This window comes from Ostrea edulis, chromosome 2, assembly GCF_947568905.1.
Source record: "Ostrea edulis chromosome 2, xbOstEdul1.1, whole genome shotgun sequence".
NCBI lineage: Eukaryota > Metazoa > Mollusca > Bivalvia > Ostreida > Ostreidae > Ostrea > Ostrea edulis.
Window position 1 is genome coordinate 89,981,690 of NC_079165.1, and position 20,333 is coordinate 90,002,022.

A 20,333-nucleotide genomic window follows, 5' to 3' on the forward strand; every position below is an offset into this window, starting at 1 on the left:
TTTGCTCGACGCATGGGCTGTATGTTTTCTGAAAGGAAAATGCCCTGAATTTATGAAAATTTTCATTGATTTTTGCATTTTTGGCAATTTTATGCCAACTTCACGCTCCTGTCATACAACACAAAGCAATTTTGGATCAAACCAAACGTAGTTTGAATTTGCTTATATATTCCTTATTTGAATGCCAGATTTTGGGACTCCTACTGAAATCATCTATTTTCTGGGCCAAATGACTGTAGAAACTGTTCCTAGTTCTTTGCATTAAAACGGTCATTGGGGAAATAAAACTTACAAGTCAGGGAAAGCAATTTTAAAAAAGTGGGTTTTAACAAATTTTTTTTTAAATTAATGTTTTTGGCAACTTTAACATTGTTGCGGAAGGTCATTCCACAAACTAGTTGCAGCCCAACTAAACGTGCATTCTCCAAAAGACTTTGTGGGAATTTTTGGCACAGTAGGTATCGATGATGTTTCAGATCTTGGGGGTTGAGATGGGGAATACACTTAAAGCAATTTTTAAAAGAGTGCAGAAGTGAAAATACATCCCCAGTAACATTATTCATAATATACTGTAAATTCCTTATTTTACGCGAGTTCTAAATATTGTGAAATGACCATTAACATGAAATCGCGATCACATATATTTGTGAGTGTTCTGCTGATGAAGTTTTTACATGTATTTTAGAAATATAAAATTTTTAGGAAAATTAGTTCAACATTGGTTATAATGAACGATTGAGGTAGGTCCCCTAGTTTTCAATATATCCGGAGTAGTTCATTGTTTTGTAGATCTCCGTGTTCTTTGCAGTGACCAGTCATGGTTGAAGAGGTGGGTTTAATCCCTTTTCCTGTCTTTGAACACGTCAAACATAGGTTGTGAAAATAGTACCCAAGTGACTGCTCCTTTGCCATATGCGGATGAGACCACAAAAACCGAGGTCTTGTCTCACAGCAGGTGCGGCACAAAGATCCCTCCCTGCTCAATGGCTTTAAGCGCCGAGCATAGGCCTAAATTTTGCAGCACTTCACCGGCAGCGGTGACGTCTCCATATGAGAGAAATATTCTCGAGAGGGATGTTAAACAATATTCAATCAATCAGCATTTAGATGCGAGTCGCAGGCCTTTTGGACGAGACCTAAAAATCAATGTTTTGTGTTGCAGCAGGCATTGACATGATAAAAAGACCTCACTGCTGCAGCTCTTAGTACTGTTGTAACAGTTTTTCAATGAAGATATACACTAGATAAATATTGCTCATGTAGTCTAGTAATTTGTTTTTACAACATTATTAATCCATGGTCAACTTAATTCCTGTTTCAAAATTTTGTGTCAATATGTTTAATGGACCATAATTGTTTGTCAGTGTTTAATGTACCATAACCTATGAGTTAATATCCGTCGGGTAATTCAGTATCAAAGAGGAAAACAAATCTACAAGTTCCATTTTATTCATGAGCACAAATGCAATATATCATAATCACTGATCAACAGAGAATTTCTTTTTATGTAACTTTCCATTGAAGGCTAAACAAACACACTTGTCACATCCAGCCTCCATCATGTGTTTTCCTGATACACAAAGATCCTGGCTCTTGGCATACAACACAAGTGTGCATCTTCTCAACAAAAATCTATTAAATTTGTACAATATAACTGCAACAACATAATATGCACAATCCCAACGTATACAATGCATAATATAACCTTCTAATTATCAAACAAAGAGCTGGAAAAAAAATAAACATGCAGAACATTTCAAAACTTTTTTTTATAAAGCTTTGCCAAAAGAATTATGATTTTACATGTACATGTATATTGACAAAACAACACTAGACTATGTACAATGTACATGCATATTTTACATTTCTAAATATATTCATTATCACAGAAAAAATTGAAAAGGAAACATCTTCCTTTGAATATAATATTCATCCACCAGCTGTGCACAAGTTATAACTCGAAAATGATGGGGTATTGATTGGCACATTGTAAGCATATCAGTTAATCATCGGTAGACACAAAGCTCTGAACGAATACAACAAAGCAATGGACATTGTCTTGCTGAGAAATGCATGAAAATCTGATAAACTTACACTCCTGGCCCCATGAGCTGAACTAAAATCTATACTGCATGGAGATGTTACTGTTTAATAAACAATTATTACTACAAGTAATAAGTATATATTCAAATATATCTACTGTGCACTTTTCACAATATATAAGATCTTGATTTCCAATGTCAGAGTTAAAATAACCACATGACTTTGATTTCAATAACATAGGTGTTTTTACAATCAAACTTGAAATCTAACTGTATTTCAACTTTAATTCACACCCACATTGAATGGTGATCGCTGACTGGGAAATGCATTAACAGTGAATGAGTCATAAGGAAAAACTTCAGCATTAACAAAATAAGAGATACGCCATGACAAATATTTCCAAAAAAGAAGTGTTCTGTGTTAGAGTTCATGCACAAAACTAACAGTTGGTTTACAGTGTCTTAAAAAATGATATACATTTGTACATGTACAAGATTATATACATGTACATATTGTACATGTACAAGATTATATACATGTATATATTGTACTTGTACAAAATTTATTCTTATCCTTGACATGTTCTTTTTATTGCCATTGTTCGTTTGGTTGAGAAACCATTGTCATAAAAGGTGAAAGAAATAAAATATAAGTTCTTTTAGATCTCTTTCAATATTTGCAGTGCAGATTGGTTCAGTGCCTGTTATGCATCCAATCATTGTCCGAGTGATTAAGAAGCTCAAACAGAACCTTGTCCAAGTCGGAGTTGTGTTTGTTGAGCAGTTCCTGGTTTCTCTGTCGATTACAGAAGCCCATCTCCATGAGTTTCTTCATCGGTCCCGAGTCTGTGGCCTTAGGCTCCCATCTTTCCTCCTTTGGTCTCCACTTTTCAGCTTTCGGTTTCCAGGATGCCTTAGGTGGTTTGTACTCTTTCCTTTCCTGGGAAGTACCATTCTGCAAAAGTATGAACCCAATTAGTACTGATCAATCAACTCATGCTGTTAGATTTAAATTTTAGTCTCTGGTCTGAACATAGATCTTAATAATTCAGATTTCATTGATTCCTAAATAGCTGAAATGATTTAACATACAAAAGAGTTGAGTTGGGACTGTACCTGATAAGTTCTTGCCTGCCATGTGTAGAAGACCTCTTTACAAGTAGTGTAGGCATTGGCAGCAGCACGATTGGCTGCATTAACGGCAGTGCTTACCATCTGATTCACCATTTCACCAGCAACAGGCCTGTAAACAATTAACACTCCATTAGACTCTACTATGAAATTGGACATTAAAGGACACATCTCGTGTTTTCAAAGTATACAGAATTATATGCATTTTGTCTTCCTTATGCTTATAGAAATTAATTGTAATAGTTCGTTCGCTGAAGTATTGCGATAATTAGCCACAATACGGACTTAAATCTAAGCCCCGATTTCAAAAAGCCTAGTTAATTAGATAGGTAGTCACGTGGTACAGTGACGTCATATGCGACCTTCGTCGATCAACTTGTTGTAAAAGTAGTGTTAGATATTTTTAAAAACTCGGGTTTTAGGGGCCTAATTTATTTACCATGGATAACATTTATTTCGATGTTGACAAATTTCCAGAGTCTTATATCTTTTAGCCACCAGTGCATACAAATAGCGACCCAAATGTAGCGAGAAAAGCGAGTATGAAATCTGCATAAATTTGCGAGTAAATAATGTTTACATCGGATCCCTGTCTAAACATAACTTGGTAATGCCATTTCTGTAAACAACTGTAATTAGCGTTGTTGCTTTTCTAAAATAAACAGAGCAATTATTATTAAATTTATTTTTGGAGAAGTTAGATAGGCCTAAATTATGATACGATTATGTATCATTGACAACTAGGCCTACTGTCACGGGTGCATTTCGAAAAAGAAAAAATAATAATAATGATCAAACTTATTGTGAAAATCACAATACTTTTAAATTATTTTATTAAAGCAATTTTATTAGGCCTAATCATTATTTTTTGTTATCAACACGTTGTTACGTAGGAAGTGGGAGCGCGGCGTGCTGTTGTTGTAAACTCGTACGCGTTCCTTAAAAAAAATGAAAGCATTATAATTCAATTCAAAGTCGGGAAATATTATATTTTATTATTTATAATTGAAAGTTCAATTATCTTTTATCTTTAAATTTCTTTTTTTTAAAACTACCAGTTGGTAGACACTGCTAGCAAAGTTCTGCCTATGTTGATACAAGGTGAAGGTCAGTTGGTGCGAGTGTGTATTGAATTCGAGAGCAGAACGGAAAGCATATGCCGTAGCTTCGATAGAACCACTTTCTCGCAGTTTATCTACGTATTTGTCCAAGTGCTTGTTAGAAAAAGTACAGGGACAAATTTTACTGGGTGTTTTTATGGCAAAGTCGTTGTGCCGACAAAAAATAATCACGTCTTGTCCCTCATACCTTCCTTCGAAAATTGATAAAAACACAGTCCAAATCCTCTCTTCTGACAGCAAGTACACCCTTAAACGGCACAAAACACCCTAATGCAGTGTTATTTACAAGCTGTTAATGTGATAATTGTTTGTTTGTCAATTAAATCTAATCTGTTTATGAAATGGCTATCAACTGTTTTCAAATCTTCTCGCTCGAGGTCGCATATGACGTCACAGATAATGGCGCGTAAAATATCGAAGAAAATATGCATATCGCAAGATTTGAATTTCATCGCTTTCAAACTCGAAAACTACGCAAACTGTTTCATTTAAAACACATGTAAAGTAGTTTTAGGCATGAAATGAATTAATTTTGCTGAAAAAATTAAAAAGTTTAAAAACATGCGATGTGTCCTTTAAGAGAAAAAGACAATTCACAAGGACTTCTACTAAGAAATTCAACATTAAGGGAACACAATTATCAAGGACTTCTATTATGAAATTCAACATTAAGGGAACATTCACATTTACACATACATTTCATGGCCTGCAGCTTTATCTCCTTTGTCCTGATCTCCATGGTGAGCACCCCCTGTGCACACATCCTCCTGTGGAAGGGCCTCTTTGACCTCTGTAGTGTCTTGAGAGGAGGAGACCTGCTCCTCTAGCCTGGTGTTGGTCGCCTCTCCTGTCTCACTAGATTGCCCCATGATTGGGGTAGCAGTGATATCTCCTGTCTCGATCACATGCTCAATAACTGTCGTATTAGTAGCACTAACTTCCCCTGTTTCTGTATTAGTTGAAGGAACATCAAGATTACCTGTTAAATACAAATTTGTTTTAATTCTGTGCCCTCCTGGAGAACTTCATTAAACTTAAGGTTCAGTTCATACTCAGCCAGTCAGGTAAAAACTCTCAAAAGTTTTTGAAATTATCTGAATTGCATAGGCCAGTTATCCTGTTAATTTTACCAACCTGAAAACTGAAATTCTGCTGGTCCAAAGAAATTTTGATGGACAAAACTTTCTGGCCAGCAGTTTAAAACTGAATATGTATGCCTAGAATTGCTGCTATCTGTACCTGAAGCGCCAATGTCCCTCTCAGTTCTGACTTCCTCTTGGAATTCTCCCTGGGCAGGAGCTGTGAGGTTCTCAGGGATCTTCGGACTGAGATTTTCTTCCACTGCAGGAACGGCTGGTGAAGGGACAAGCGGATCCAGTGGGGGTGTAGACACTGAATTTGAAGCAATCAATATGTCATCCACAGAAGGGGAATCTGCATGCAAAACATTACAGGTTTTTGTAGATTATAATAACATATAACCATTCTACCAATATCAAACAAAACATTACAGGTTTTTGCATATTATAATAACGTATAACCATTCTGCCAATATCAAACAAAACATTACAGGTTTTTGTAGATTATAATAACATATAACCATTCTACCAATATCAAACAAAACATTACAGGTTTTTGCATATTATAATATCGTATAACCGAAGTACCGATATCAAACAAACAAAACATTACAGGGTTTTGTAGATTATAATAACGTATAACCGAAGTACCGATATCAAACAAACAAGACATTACAGGTTTTTGTAGATTATAATAACGTATAAACTAAGTACCGATATCAAACAAACAAAACATTAAAGGGTTTTGCATATTATAATAACGTATAACCGACCTACTGATATTAAACAAACAAAATATTACAGGTTTTTGTAGATTATAATAATGTATAACCAATCTACCGATATCAAACAAACAAAATATTACAGGTTTTTGTAGATTAAGGTAAAGACTCAATTTTCATTTATGCAATTAATATTCATATTACACTGACTGGTTTTCATCAAATTTGGATTAAATTCAATTGCCCATATACATGTATTTGAAAATGGTAATTCATAATGTCATAAAACCAGAGTGTGATTTACAGTAATGTTGAAAGCTCATCACCTAGTCTATATTATATACATGTATATATGAAAGTAAAGAGTGATTAGCCATAAGATGTAGTAATTTTATTGACAGACATAACTGTGGTATGACTTACTGACAACGATGTTGTTATGGTTGTCGTCCAGTGTTCTGTGATAGTTGTCCATTGTTTCATTGTCTGAGGAACTCTCCGACACCTGTGGTTTAACAACTGGCTTACTGAAGTCAAAACATGCCGGCATGGGTACAATGAGAAAATCATCATCTTCACTGAGACTCTCATCCTCCTCAGAGGTGTATTGGAATTCCGCTGTAATCAAAATAACAGTGTATTTCTACTGTTCACAAAATAACACTAGTTCTGATGATAACAAAGTAACACTATATTTCTGTTAATAACAAAATAATACTATACTTCTGCTGATAACAAAATAACTCTATACTATAATACAACATGTTATAAAATAATCCATGTGAACTGTGCAATGGAGTGCTGGATTTCTATAGCAAAAAACAAACTTCTAAAATCCATGTACATGCATGTCTGGGATAAATCTAGGTTTTTCCTACTTTATTAACATTGTATATTTTAAATATTCAAAAACAGTCCACGTGTTAAAAATGTGGATGGGGGCTACATGTACCCTTTTTGAGTAAACGGGACTCAAGTCCTTAATACATGTAAGTGCAAGGAAGCACCCTGCTGGAGGCTCTTGTTAAAGCATCAGAGATATTCATTTGAACATGAAGATTGTTTGTCCAGTCACAACTATTTTTATAATTTTCCTGCTTTTCCAATGTATTTATTTCTAGAAACCAAATATACATAGGTAGATAGCTTAATCTTTAAACACAATTTTCTTTAATAAAGAGGGGAATCTACCACAAGGGAACACTATCACCAAGTGAAGTTTTTCGATTATGTGATAAATGTATGTGTATCTAGTGATAATCATTAACGGTAAGAATTGATTACATACATGTACAACACTACATACGTAGCTACAGAAAGATTACAAACCTACCAAAAGTGATCTTGTGAAGCCACATGTCTGCTTTTTAACCATTATTAAACACAAAGAATGAGCGTTTGTTCTATTAAAATAATTTTTATCAATTGATGAACACCAGTCTCTACACTCAATCCCACTAACGACTTTTTGAATAAATTTATTTTCATTGTTTTGAAATAACAATTTGGAGGGGTCAAACTACTATGTTACCTGGTTGAGGAACGGGCAGACTGTTCATATAATTCTCCACAAACTCATTGTCAATGACCTCTGTTTTGTCCGAGAAGTGTTCAGGGTTCAAAAGCTCCACACTGCTTGTCCGGGACAAACTGCCTTCCTCTGGCAATGGTGACTTGGGAGGTGACACAACTATTTGTGGAAAACAAGGTCAATATTGCTGTGGATATTGTTAACCCGGTATTACAATGTTTTACTCAGAAAGGAAGAATATAGAATAGCTTTAAAAACAAATCACATATCAAACTACATGTACATTAAGTCCAGAAAATTGGATGAAAACCAAACTTGGTCTTTAGTAACCATAAAGTTATCTAATATTTATATAATGTAGTTACCTAAGGGAGTGTTGTTGGGTGTGGCAGTCTGTGACATCTTGTTAGATCCCCTAGACATATCCAGCATTTCAAATGACATCAGGTCCTGACCAGTCTCCTCAGACACAGCAGGCTTCTGCTGGGCATCGAGTTGTAACTGAGCCATCGCAGCAGCGGCTGTGGTCAATTCCTGTTCCAGCTTCTGGACAGTCTCATTGGTGATGGTCTCACAAGGCTGGTTGTCTGGTTTCCGCTCCAACTGGATAGGACTTCTCTCAATCAGGAACTCTGTTTCATTTGTTTCTTGGGGTTCAGTCAAGTCTTCATCTGCATGATTTGTCAGACTTGCAGGTACTTCTTCCTGTTAAAATAATACATTCAATTTAATTTTTTTCTCTCAATGACAAACAACACTAAAAAGAAGTTTGTAAATGTTTATGGGACACCCTAAGTGACAGTTATTTTCATTATGATTTGAACAAAGGGACTGGACATAAGGTCCAAAACAGTTTGCATCACCCTCTTAATCTTCAGGTCAGGCTAAACTTTCTTCATTACCTTCTTTTCTTCCTTGGTCTCTTCATCAATAATTTTTAGTGAATCTTCAGACTTGGTTGGCTCCAGAACCAGTTTGGGTTCTACTTGTACCAGACACCAGACTCGGTGCCCAAACTGGTAACCAGAATCCTGCATCTTCCAGTGGCTCTGATACTTTCCTGTTCACAGAAAATTTCCCCACATGAAGCATTCAAATATTTTTGGAACTTTCAATCATCAAATGTGTCACACTGTCTACCTATTCTTTCCTGTATCTTTTCAAAGTGCAGTTTCCATTTTCTAAGAAACAAAATCCATAACACTATTAAACATAATTTCTATAATGTACTTACCCGGTTCCTCCGGAGCAAAGAATGTGACAGAGATGTCAGCCGTCTCCCCTGGTTTCAGGAGGGGTATATCGACATCAGAGTATGCCGTGGGCAGATTTCCAGAGATGTTGTGGAGCTTCAAGTATAATAGACAAAAGTATCAATATCAAAATCTACAAACCACACTTACGGTACATACTCTCCTAGAAGTCGGTTCACCTGTAAGTCGGTTTTATAGTTTTTAGGTTATTCTAGGGGGAATTGCCATTGATCCATTTATAAGTAGGTCTAACATTTTTTAAAAATTGGTTGATAATTTCAAATCAATGCTCTAATGTTTTTACCTGTGTTTTAAATTTTTTTTTTAGAAATGTGCCGATATTATATATTTTTCTCTCGACAAACCAATTTCATATCTGATTCAATACTCTTATGTATTTATCTGTGTTCCAATAATATTTTGAGATATGACATCGATATTTCATTTTTTAATCTCAACAAATTAAACAGTTACTATTTTGTTTATTTCGTCCATGTTTTTGCTGTTTAAAAAATACTAGGCTATACATTACGTCATCCAGAAAAATACTAATCTTCTTAGGACACCCCTATAAGTCGGACATAGAGTTTTGGACCAAAATTTAACTCCACAAAATCCGACTTATAGGCGAGTATATATGGTATGTAGTTCAACAGCACCTTCTGTTCAGGTCAAGCATACCTTGGTGGTCCTTCTCCACTGGATGTTTCCAGAATTGCGGATTTTCCAGGTCTTGACAAACTTGGTCCCGGGTTGTATTTTAGTTCCATCAGGGATGGTCAAGTCTCCCATAAAATGTGCCTTCATATCTTTCACAACATCCCTAAAATTAAAAATTCGGGTCTTGTATTGTAAATACACGCATATCCTGTCTCTGTACACTTTAGTGGGAAATGACTGAATTGTGAAACCTTTCCATCTTGTGAATTTTATAGCAACCTTAAATTTAACCAACTGTATTTCATTTGTAATACGGATATGTCAAGAATGAAATATGTCAGACTAATTTACCGAAATCTGCACAAAAACATACATTTCTTACTATCTGATCATTATATATCTCGACATAGGTGATTATTTTTATCATTGATGGTTGCATGGAAATCTTACAATTTCATTTTCAACTTTTCTATTGCCTTCTCTTGCTTTTGTTTTAGTTTTTCTTGCTTCATTGTGGCTTTTGCTTGTACTCTACAACAAAGTAGACAATGAAACATTTGTCTCTGATTAAAATAATTTCAATAAAGAAAAAGTAATGGTAACAAGAGTGGTTAGACAAGAGAGTGTTGTTAAAGATGACGGCATATGAAAAGATTTCACAATCGGATCAGTACAGGACCATCGCCCATCTTACTTCTCGATCTTGGCCAGAATTTTGCCCTCTTTTCCACTCCTCACTGTTTCCTCCATTTCTTCCTTCTCTGTGCTCTCCTCAGCTGATGATGGCGGCCTGTACATTTTGTACAAAATCTGTTTCATTAACGGACCCCTCTGTCGGAATTTGATTGGTCGGCGGAGTTTGATGAAGACATGAGTGTGATCATGGACTCCACTAATGTTCTCACATTCTTCACATAGATCGTAGTCCACACAGTTACTAAACAGAAAGTACTGTTTAACAATTGTTCAAAAATGAAAGATACTACAATGTGCAATTTTAACTGTTGCTGCGTCTTTGATTATTGAAGACAAAGCAGTTACTCACCAACATTTGTATCGGGCTCCCACAATCACTTTATTGCAGTTGTCACATTCAACCCCACAGTGGTAGTACACAGCTACAAAAAAATGACAAGTACTTGCTTTCAGATACATGTATCTCACTTCTATCCTATTGATTACCTAAAGACTCAAGTACATTCACAACCAAAGAAGCTGTTCTAATCAGTCAAAACATTGCAAAGGTGAACTCAAGTACACTCATTACATGTAAATTCCTAAACATTTATTATCACATAATTTCGTAAAAGGCATCACTCACGAAATAGAATTACTCGCTTATTTTTAATACATGTAAGAATTCCTAATTAATAGATGACACGTGAATTTATGTTCACAAAATGAAGTATACAAGTCATTTTGCCATATTAAGTAAAATAAGGAATCTCTCATATAACCGCTAGACATAACATGACTGAAGTTGCAATCTGCATACTGGCTTTGTTTCTGGAGTATGCATGCCAAATATGAAACTAAATCAAAGATACAACCACAAATTAAAAAAGTAGACGGACACACTAACAGAAGAAATGCTAGATACACCGCATCTCTTAATGTTCACAGGGCATACAAATATACTGTGATGACTTACGATGGCTGTTGCTGGTGTCGGCCTCCTCCTGAACTCCCTGGTGAGATGAGGCTGTGGCCCCCTTGGGCTGACTTTCTGTAGCCTCTCCCCCTTTGTAGCTCTGTAGTACAGCTCCATCCAAACCACGAAGCACATGTTTAACAGTCTTTCTTGTCACATCCTTAACAATTTCTGAATGTAACTCCTTCTTCAGCTACAAAATCAGAGGTTCAGTATTGATCTCCACCCTCCAAATGTAATGTGTATAAACTAGAAAACTACCAAGTCAGAAGGGGCCCTGCAATGAATATATCAGGTGCTCTACCCCTGAACTATGTATATGAATATATCTATCAGGTGCTCTACCCCTGAACTATGTGTATGAATATATCTATTAGGTGCTCTAACCCTGAACTTTGTGTATGAATATATCTATCAGGTGCTCTACTCCTGAACTTTGTGTATGAATATATCTATCAGGTGCTCTACCCCTGAACTTTGTGTATGAATATATCTATCAGGTGCTCTACCCCTGAACTTCGTGCATGAATATATCTATCAGGTGCTCTACCCCTGAACTTTGTGTATGAATATATCTATCAGGTGCTCTACCCCTGAACTTCGTGCATGAATATATCTATTAGGTGCTCTAACCCTGAACTATGTATATGAATATATCTATCAGGTGCTCTACCCCTGAACTTTGTGTATGAATATATCTATCAGGTGCTCTACCCCTGAACTTTGTGTATGAATATATCTATCAGGTGTTCTACCCCTGAACTTCGTGCATGAATATATCTATCAGGTGCTCTACTCCTGAACTTTGTGTATGAATATATCTATCAGGTGCTCTACCCCTGAACTTTGTGTATGAATATATCTATCAGGTGCTCTAACCCTGAACTATGTGTATGAATATATCTATTAGGTGCTCTAACCCTGAACTATGTATATGAATATATCTATCAGGTGCTCTACCCCTGAACTATGTATATGAATATATCCATCAGGCGCTCTACCACTTAACTACGTGTATGAATATATCTATCTACCCCTTAACTATGAATATCTGGTCGGGTAGTTGAATAGGCATGGCTATATCTACTCATGATTTTTTGTAGGTATCATGTGCCATAGGAAGTGCTGTTATCTGAAAATTGAAAGGGGTATCTTCCTCTTCGAGATCTAAGCATTACTCTTAAATTCTATAAAAATCTTCTAAACTAATCTCAAGTTATATTGCCTGTCATAGAGTGTTATTACCTTATCAATATCAAGAAAATATGAATATACATGTATATCTACATTGTATTCAGTGCTCTACCCCTATAAAAAGGGTCACAGAAACCCTTAATGACAAAGCTGATAAAACGGTCTTCCTCTGCCTAATTCAAGTGTTGTGTATAGAATTTATGGAAATCTTCCCAAGGAAACTTGAAAGTGCTGTCAGACAGACAGAGTGATTACTATAGGCACCCACCATATGACAGGGCTCTAATAAGCTTTCTGTAAATAGGCAAGCATGTTAATAAGAGACCAATCTTTTGGTATAATGTAGAATCTACAGCATTTCAGCCAATTGCCACACACCTCTTTCATGTATTTGATGAAGGCTGGGAATGGAATAGCTTCCTCTGTTTTGCGTTCGCTCTGTGAATCCTCTTTGTGACGATGGCCACTCTTTTTCCTGTCAGAATCTCGAGAGTGCCTCTTCTTTGACTTCTTCACTGACTGTCAACGAATAATGAAAACAATTTAATACATTCAAAACTCTACAGACTACAACTTTTCATGTGACTTATTACAAGTATTTCCCGTGGCATATCTATGGTGTGCTAGCTTGGACTAAAATTCACCAGCAGTCTGGTAGCCCTCACCAAATAAACTGAAACACATCTGTTTGACTTCAAACATTTTTCTACTTTATATTTATGAGATTTTATTTTGTTGATTTTAACTGGAATTTTGAAGGTATACTAAGTATATATCTGTATTTCTGCCTCACTGCAACACAATTCCCACAACTGCAAGCTAACAGATTGTCTTTGCTAATCGGATCCCATTTGGAAAAACAAATTGAAAATACACACTGCAAGTTGTAACATCTTCGTGATAAAAACATTTCACCTGCCTACCTACCCAAACATTTAACAGAGTCAGGATATCGCAAACAGATCTTTTAAAGGTGATCATACAATTTGAAAACATTAAAAGTACATGTACTTACAAACAGAGGCGTAGCTTCAGACTGACTGTCCACATCATCTGGCTTGTCTCTCTTCTCTTGTCTACACAATAAACACAGTACACACTGAATTACTCTTGTCTACACAATAAACACAGCACACACTGAATTACTCTTGTCTGCACAATAAACACAGTACACACTGAATTACTCTTGTCTACACAATAAACACAGTACACACTGAATTACTCTTGTCTACACAATAAACACAGTACACAATGAATTACTCTTGTCTACACAATAAACACAGCACACACTGAATTACTCTTGTCTACACAATAAACACAGCACACACTGAATTACTCTTGTCTACACAATAAACACAGCACACACTGAATTACTCTTGTGCAATCCAAAAATGCAGTATAATCTGTACATTCTGCTACTTATATTTCAGAATCAAACTCTGAATACCATCTGACACTATATGTAGCCTGTTTCCTGGATGAAGTTTAAATCAGATAAATTTTAAGGTACTTAGCATGATTGGTTAACAGAATTTCCAATCAATTAAAATGGAGCGTACTGAAACCGATAACAACACCAAATCAATACATGCATCCATATATTACGAAAGTTTCGCTTGCAGAGTATCACTTGTGACTGTAAACTAGTTTTCTCCCCTGTGACAAAACACAAAAGTTCACAAATTTGACTGTCCCTACAGGAAAGTAGTTTGACCAAAGCCCAAAATGACCAGCTAATTTGTACCTGGAGTTTGCTTTTTCTTCACTAGTTTTAACTGTGATTTGGATTTTGGGGAGTTGCTCATCTGCTTGTAACAAGACCTCTGGTTTGTCATCTTGTTGTTGAAGGGTTTCTGGGATAACTGAGGCCAATTTTAATTCTGTGTCATCATTGATGGGTGTGGCATCTGTCTCTACTCTTTGTCTGGGGGGAGAGGATCCAAAGTTTCTCACTCGCATGTAAAGAGTGCTATGACACTGGTCTGCTACCTGTTGCAAAATAAATCAAGGTACCAACTGTATTTAAATCCTAAATCTGTGCAGGAGTCACATGATTTTACATTATCAGTAACTTAGATTGTGAAAAGAATTAATATCAAAGTGAGACAAACCTTGAAAGCCTCTTCTAACTCTACCTGGCTACTCAATGCAATCTGAAGAAATAGAAATGACAATGACAGCACTATTTTTATACATAATCTCAAGAACAAAATAATAATCATTTGATATTTGTCTTAAAATTATGAACAAAACTTACATAGTCTCCCTCAGAATCAACATAATACACTCCCATATTTTCACAGTCAAACTGGGCTTTCAACTGCAAAAGACACATAGAAATTTTATAACTCTATCAATAGTACAAAGTTCTTGCTATACCCACTAGAAGGAGGACAATGCAGGAAATGTCTCAGCACATGAATAATATTTTCACTTTAATATTCAAAAGCAGGAAGTGGGAATGACATGGAATATTATAGACACAACTAAAGGTTCTTTTCACTTTATGTCACTCTTCTATCAGGTCCGAGTTAAAAAGCAAATTGACTGCTAACTGAGCTGTGGCAACAATCAGTCACTCACTAACCCGACACTAGTTGACTGGTCTGGGAGCAGCTAGTAACAGGAATGTGCAATTAAAAAATCTAACTAGCAACCCACAAAGGGCCACATTGCTCACCTGAGTCACCTTAGACCATATTTAAAGGTTTTCCTTATACATTCGCATGAAAAAGTGATACATAATTGTGGCCCTATCCTACCCCCCGCGGGCCATAGTTTTTAAAAACTTGACTCTGCGCTATGTCAAGAGGCTTTCATATGAATTTAATAAGCTCTTCTGGCCCAGTGGTTCTTGAGAAGAAAAATTTTAAATGACCCCACCCTATTTTTGCATTTTTGTGATTATCTCCTCTTTGAAGTGGGCATGGCCCTTCATTTGAGCAAACTTGAATCCCCTTTACCCAAGAATGCTTCGTGACAAGTTCGATTGAAATTGGCCCAGTGGTTCTGGAGAAGATGATGAAAATGTGAAAAGTTTACAACAACAATGACTGACAAATTTCAATCAGAAAAATTCACTGAGCGAAAAAAGGGGTAAAGATCACAAATATTGATCAAATTCATAAATTCTATAAAGAATTCAAAATTGATGGCAGAGCAAAAACAGACCCCCGAAAAACATTTTGTTACTATAAAACTGATTGCTGCTATCAATTAACAATGCATGTATGTTAAAATGGATTGAGAATCTTCATTTGGCAATAAAGTTAATTCATACAATAACATAATGTCAGTCAACAATATATTGACAAATGTACAATGAAAATGTTAATGTGTTTACTTTTGTTTTGGATTTATTAGCCCAACGAGCTGAATGCAGAGTCATTTTCTAATTGCCCGATCTCCACAATTGGTCGCCTCAGGCGATGGTAATTGCACACCCCTCCATGTAAAAATTGTCTTAAAAGTATCCTAATGGGATAGAGAAAATTTCCACAGATAAAACCATTCTGAGGAGAAATCATACTGAAATAACCATGTTTGAGTAAACTTTTTATGGAGTTGGTACATTTACTTTGTTTAATACTATTTTTGACACTTAAATAAAAAATAAAAGGAAGGAAGTAGAATAAGCATGTAAGAATTTAGAAAGGGAGACAAACAAGTATAATCAAAGAATAGCTGTTACGAGGGAAAGAGCACAATCTCAGGAAATCAATTCTGCAGAAAGTAATGTTGAAATTAATCAACGACCTTTAGAAATGGATAAGGAAGAAGAGAAGGACTTGAGCTATGACTCAGAAAAATAATGAACAAACTGATCCACAAAACTCAGACTTTTGGAGATAATAATTGAATTTAAAATTTCAGAAGTATAAAATAATTATTAATAACCTCACTTTTGAAATTTTATTCATTTTCAGGGCTAGTAAAAACATTTCATTGGGCTAGTAAAATGTAATCCACTAGTAGCAACAACCACGCTCGCTAGGTGGCGCGTCATGTTCTATTTTTATTTCTACAGGAAAAGTGGGACGAGGTTCTACCCTATTTTTTACGGGCTAGTATGGATAAACCTAGAGCCTACGATGATGCGAAGTTGATCGTTCGGATCTAAAATAGCTATATTTTGCGTATCTCACGTAATTAGGCACATTCTAGAAAATCCCTTTGAGATTGAAGCGATTAAGCAGAGCGAGTATATGTAAACATTTACTTAACGGTGAAATACGCAACAAAGAGTGACATATTAATACATTTTATGCATGAATAAATTATACTGAGGTCAAACATGGACGATAATTGCCCGTGTTCATATAGTATTTGATTGATTTAGATATCCAGGGAAAGATAACTCCCATTATTAACGTACTCACAACGTACCGGTGGTATACATTAATACAATGATTATACATTTTTGAATGACGAGTGAATCTTTATTTTCATCATGTTCATCAGAATCTTTTCCATCACACTCACAGACCAGGTCCCCATACCCCTACCAGTGTCAATCTGTGACTGATAGCAGTGCGGTATTTAATTTGATATAGTCTAGAGGAAATTCGAAATAAGGTAGTGACATTTCTTCCTCACTGAATTAGCTGGATTTTTAGCGTTTAAAGAAAAGTGGGGTATGGACTGGGGGGTTAAAATGCTATTTGCCAAATTTTCAACAATATTAATTACAAGGCAAGGCAAAAGGGGTCATAAGCTACAGATGATGCAATTTTCTTAATTAGTGACTTACTTACAGATAAATCAGGGACCTATATACTATAGTTAGTATATAGGTCCCTGGATAAATAAAGTAACTTACAAATATTTTATTTATTTATTTATCTATCATTTCATTTCATTTTTTTTAATATCATGGTTTGTACTTGAAGAGTCATCGCAATAAAGTGACATTAATTATTAGTGTTACAAAAAAATCTGATCATGCAGTTTTTAAATTTCTGAATTTTGAAAAAATAAAAATAAATAAATAATAGATTCTGATACCACTCAGCCCCCCGACTGGCCAGAGAATTCTGCTTCTGTCAATTCTGATGTAACTAGCTCAGCCCCCAGACTGGCCAGAGAGTCAACTGTTTTGGTAAATTCTGATAATGATGCAACTCAGCCCCCCCCCCCCCCCCCCCCCCCCCCCCCCCCCGGAAAAGACTTGCTTATGTTTAATAAATCAGTTTTCCTATTAATTTTACTTTTGCTCCTGTTCATCAGTTCATTAGGCTATGGCCCAATCTGATTAAATTTAAGATCGTTGATCCGCTCCGTATTCCTCTTCCTTTCCTGTATCTGTGAAGTCCAGAGGTGGGATATATTCTTTCCAAAACAACTAAGAATGTTCATGGAACAATTTAATATTAATTGTTTTCCTTTATGTTGTATGCCTTATTCCAAGAAATAACTTTCAGGTCACTTTTTAATGTGAAATGGAACATTTTCAATTTTTGACAACCTGACGGTAGGGGTGTTTAAGCCACTATACCTCATTTTCTGTAAGGAAGTGGAGTAAAAGGAATTCAGAATTGGATTCAGCATACTCAAAATTGGTAATTACACCTGCTTTTTATTGTTTTGGGTAATGGTGTTTCAAGAAATAAAGTTGGGTCACTTTTTGATGCGAAATGAAACATTTTCCGTTTTTGGCAACCTGACGGTAGGGGTGTTTAAGACACTATACCTCATTTTCTGTAAGAAATTGGAGTAAAAGGAATCCAGATTTGAAATCAGCATACTCAAAATTGGTAATTGCACCTGATTTTTATTGTTTTGGGTAATTTTTAAAAAATGGGTGGTGGTTGCTACCACTAGCCCTATACTGGGTCAGAAAAGTTTCTAATGAAAGCTGTGACAATGGAGGATTCTTATAAATAAAATCCTTATTCAAACCATTTATCTTTAAGTATAAAGGTATATAGGCATTGCTAGCAGATATAAAAGCTCCTGTAATGGCATGAGAGTGGTTTGGTTTTGATTGTTCTCCCTTCAGGCCTTGTGGTGTTAGAGAATAAATATATGACTAGTAGTTTCTAGTATGCCGGTCCATACTTTGCGTGACAATGCCTTAAAGGGTTAACTTAAGGCTTGGCTTTGAGGGGGGGGGGGTATTGTTGGCGCTACATTTATGGGACGCATACTGGAAGTGTTCCATGAAAAATTTATATCTTTGTGGGAGAGTAAACTGGTAAAAAAAAAAAAAAAAAAAAAAATCCAACTTGCAGTTTTGAAGACAATGAATAGTTTAATGAAATGTTCAGGAGAAAAACTAGCAGTTTAAAAGATATTCCAACTGTTCTATGGAATAGCCAGTGTCAACTTCCTTGAAAGTGATTTGACGTAAACAACTGAACTATGTCAATGCCAATGGCCACCATTTTGTTTTGTTAATCTTCTAGTTCAGATTTATACAATAGACCACTGTCTGCATTCAAATATATGACTTATGACAATCAGGATACTTGAAAGTACTCGTCTTTTACAATATGTTTAAGCTCTAATGTTACAGTAACCTTGTAGGATATCATGAATTTAAAAGCGCAATATCTTACCATAGCCTCCAAGTCTACCCATCGTGTCTGGCGATGAAGTTTATAAATTTCCGAGACTTCATTATCTCCTTCATAACTTATGTTTATCAATATTATTCCTGCCATTTTTCAAGTGGAATGTCGAAACAAATTTTTCACAGACTATATCAAATATGTGTGACAAATCGACAGACCAAAATAACCATTACTCTCTTGTTGACATTAAACCTCCTGATTACCAACAACATTGGATCTACTTTCACTGTAAAAAATAGTTCTTCACATCATCACAGATCTCTTTGAGAATGCAAATTATTTCAAATAAAATTGATTATCTGGGGTAAATAAAAAAATCATGCGACATCATTCTCTCATATAACCGATAGAATTTGATTTTATATACACATTATTTATGAATGCGGATTGATTTGAACAAAAGATAAAAATAGAATGACGTCAGATCGTTCATGTTCTAGAAAAGAGAGTTGTTTCTCTTTTTCTATGTTGCGTAAGATAAATTTCCGTTCATGACGTTTTGTCACGAGTAAAAAAAAAAAAATTACGATCTCCAATATGAGCTGTCAACACACATGTACGTTAAATACACATGTGTACGTGTTCTACAATAAATTATATGATATATCGTCGATAATTTATTTACCAATTATGGGCTCACAAGAGGTAATAACGTACAAGTAGAGGCGTATATATATTTAGCAGGGGCGGATCTAGGAATTGCGGTTAGGATGCGAAACTTTTTGAGGCAGGGGGCCGCCTTGAGGCCCCCAGTGGGTCTTAGCCCCGGGCGGAAGCTCCTTGATTTTACAGATTTTATAGGGCTAGAAATATGTATGTCTCCTATGCAGTCATTTTTACTATTTTAGATAAGTCATTTTTGATATAAGATGAAATTAATAAAAAGACGCAAATTTTAAGGGGGGGGGGGGTTCTCCCAATAAAAGCAATTCAAAAAAAAAAAATAATAATAATAAATAAAAAAAAATTGTCATTTATTTTCCGAGAGTAGAAGAAATGATTGCTTCTTCTATCGTATAGATTTCCACGATTTGAGGGGGGGGGGGGGGCGCCCTTAAATCCGTCACTACTCAGGTCTAAGTAATTGAACAATAAGTAAGAGCATACCACCGAGTATACCCCGCCCAGCATGCATGGTATAGGCTATGTTGTGACCGGGATGTATAGGCTACCGATGCGGCAATATAGATGGTTGAAGTTCGTATTCAGTTTGCATGCATAATATCTCAATTCATGGATATATTTCGCAGGAAAGCATAATTATGTTTACGGAAGATAGCAATAATTCGGGAATATATGGAAACAAATATATTCAATGTAGATCTACAACTTTCTAGTTTCATCAAACACCTCAACACAATTCCGACAATCGGGTCA

The 20,333-nt window shown here is 35.6% G+C and overlaps 1 protein-coding gene across 5 annotated transcripts; it reads right to left on the bottom strand.

The window, feature by feature from the left end:
• Positions 1-1,433: 1,433 nt before the first annotated feature.
• Positions 1,434-19,418, bottom strand: LOC125679204 (next to BRCA1 gene 1 protein-like). Of its 5 annotated transcripts, none has more exons than XM_048918225.2 (20): positions 18,942-19,418; positions 14,642-14,704; positions 14,496-14,537; positions 14,129-14,373; positions 13,400-13,460; positions 12,763-12,903; positions 11,191-11,383; positions 10,585-10,657; positions 10,234-10,476; positions 9,990-10,070; positions 9,561-9,702; positions 8,861-8,975; positions 8,529-8,686; positions 7,992-8,331; positions 7,627-7,785; positions 6,519-6,713; positions 5,534-5,686; positions 4,991-5,273; positions 3,159-3,285; positions 1,434-2,997 (listed from the first exon to the last, which is right to left on the bottom strand). In XM_048918225.2, the coding sequence occupies exons 1-20, from the start codon at positions 19,044-19,046 to the stop codon at positions 2,737-2,739; spliced, it is 3,180 nt and encodes a 1,059-aa protein (XP_048774182.2). In that variant the 5' UTR covers positions 19,047-19,418; the 3' UTR covers positions 1,434-2,736. The 5 variants fall into 5 exon arrangements, with proteins under 5 accessions (XP_048774182.2, XP_048774181.2, XP_056011372.1 ...); XM_048918224.2 differs by having other exon boundaries at positions 5,534-5,728; XM_056155397.1 differs by having other exon boundaries at positions 5,534-5,728; positions 14,642-17,153; positions 18,525-19,165.
• Between the last annotated feature and the right edge of the window lie 915 nt (positions 19,419-20,333).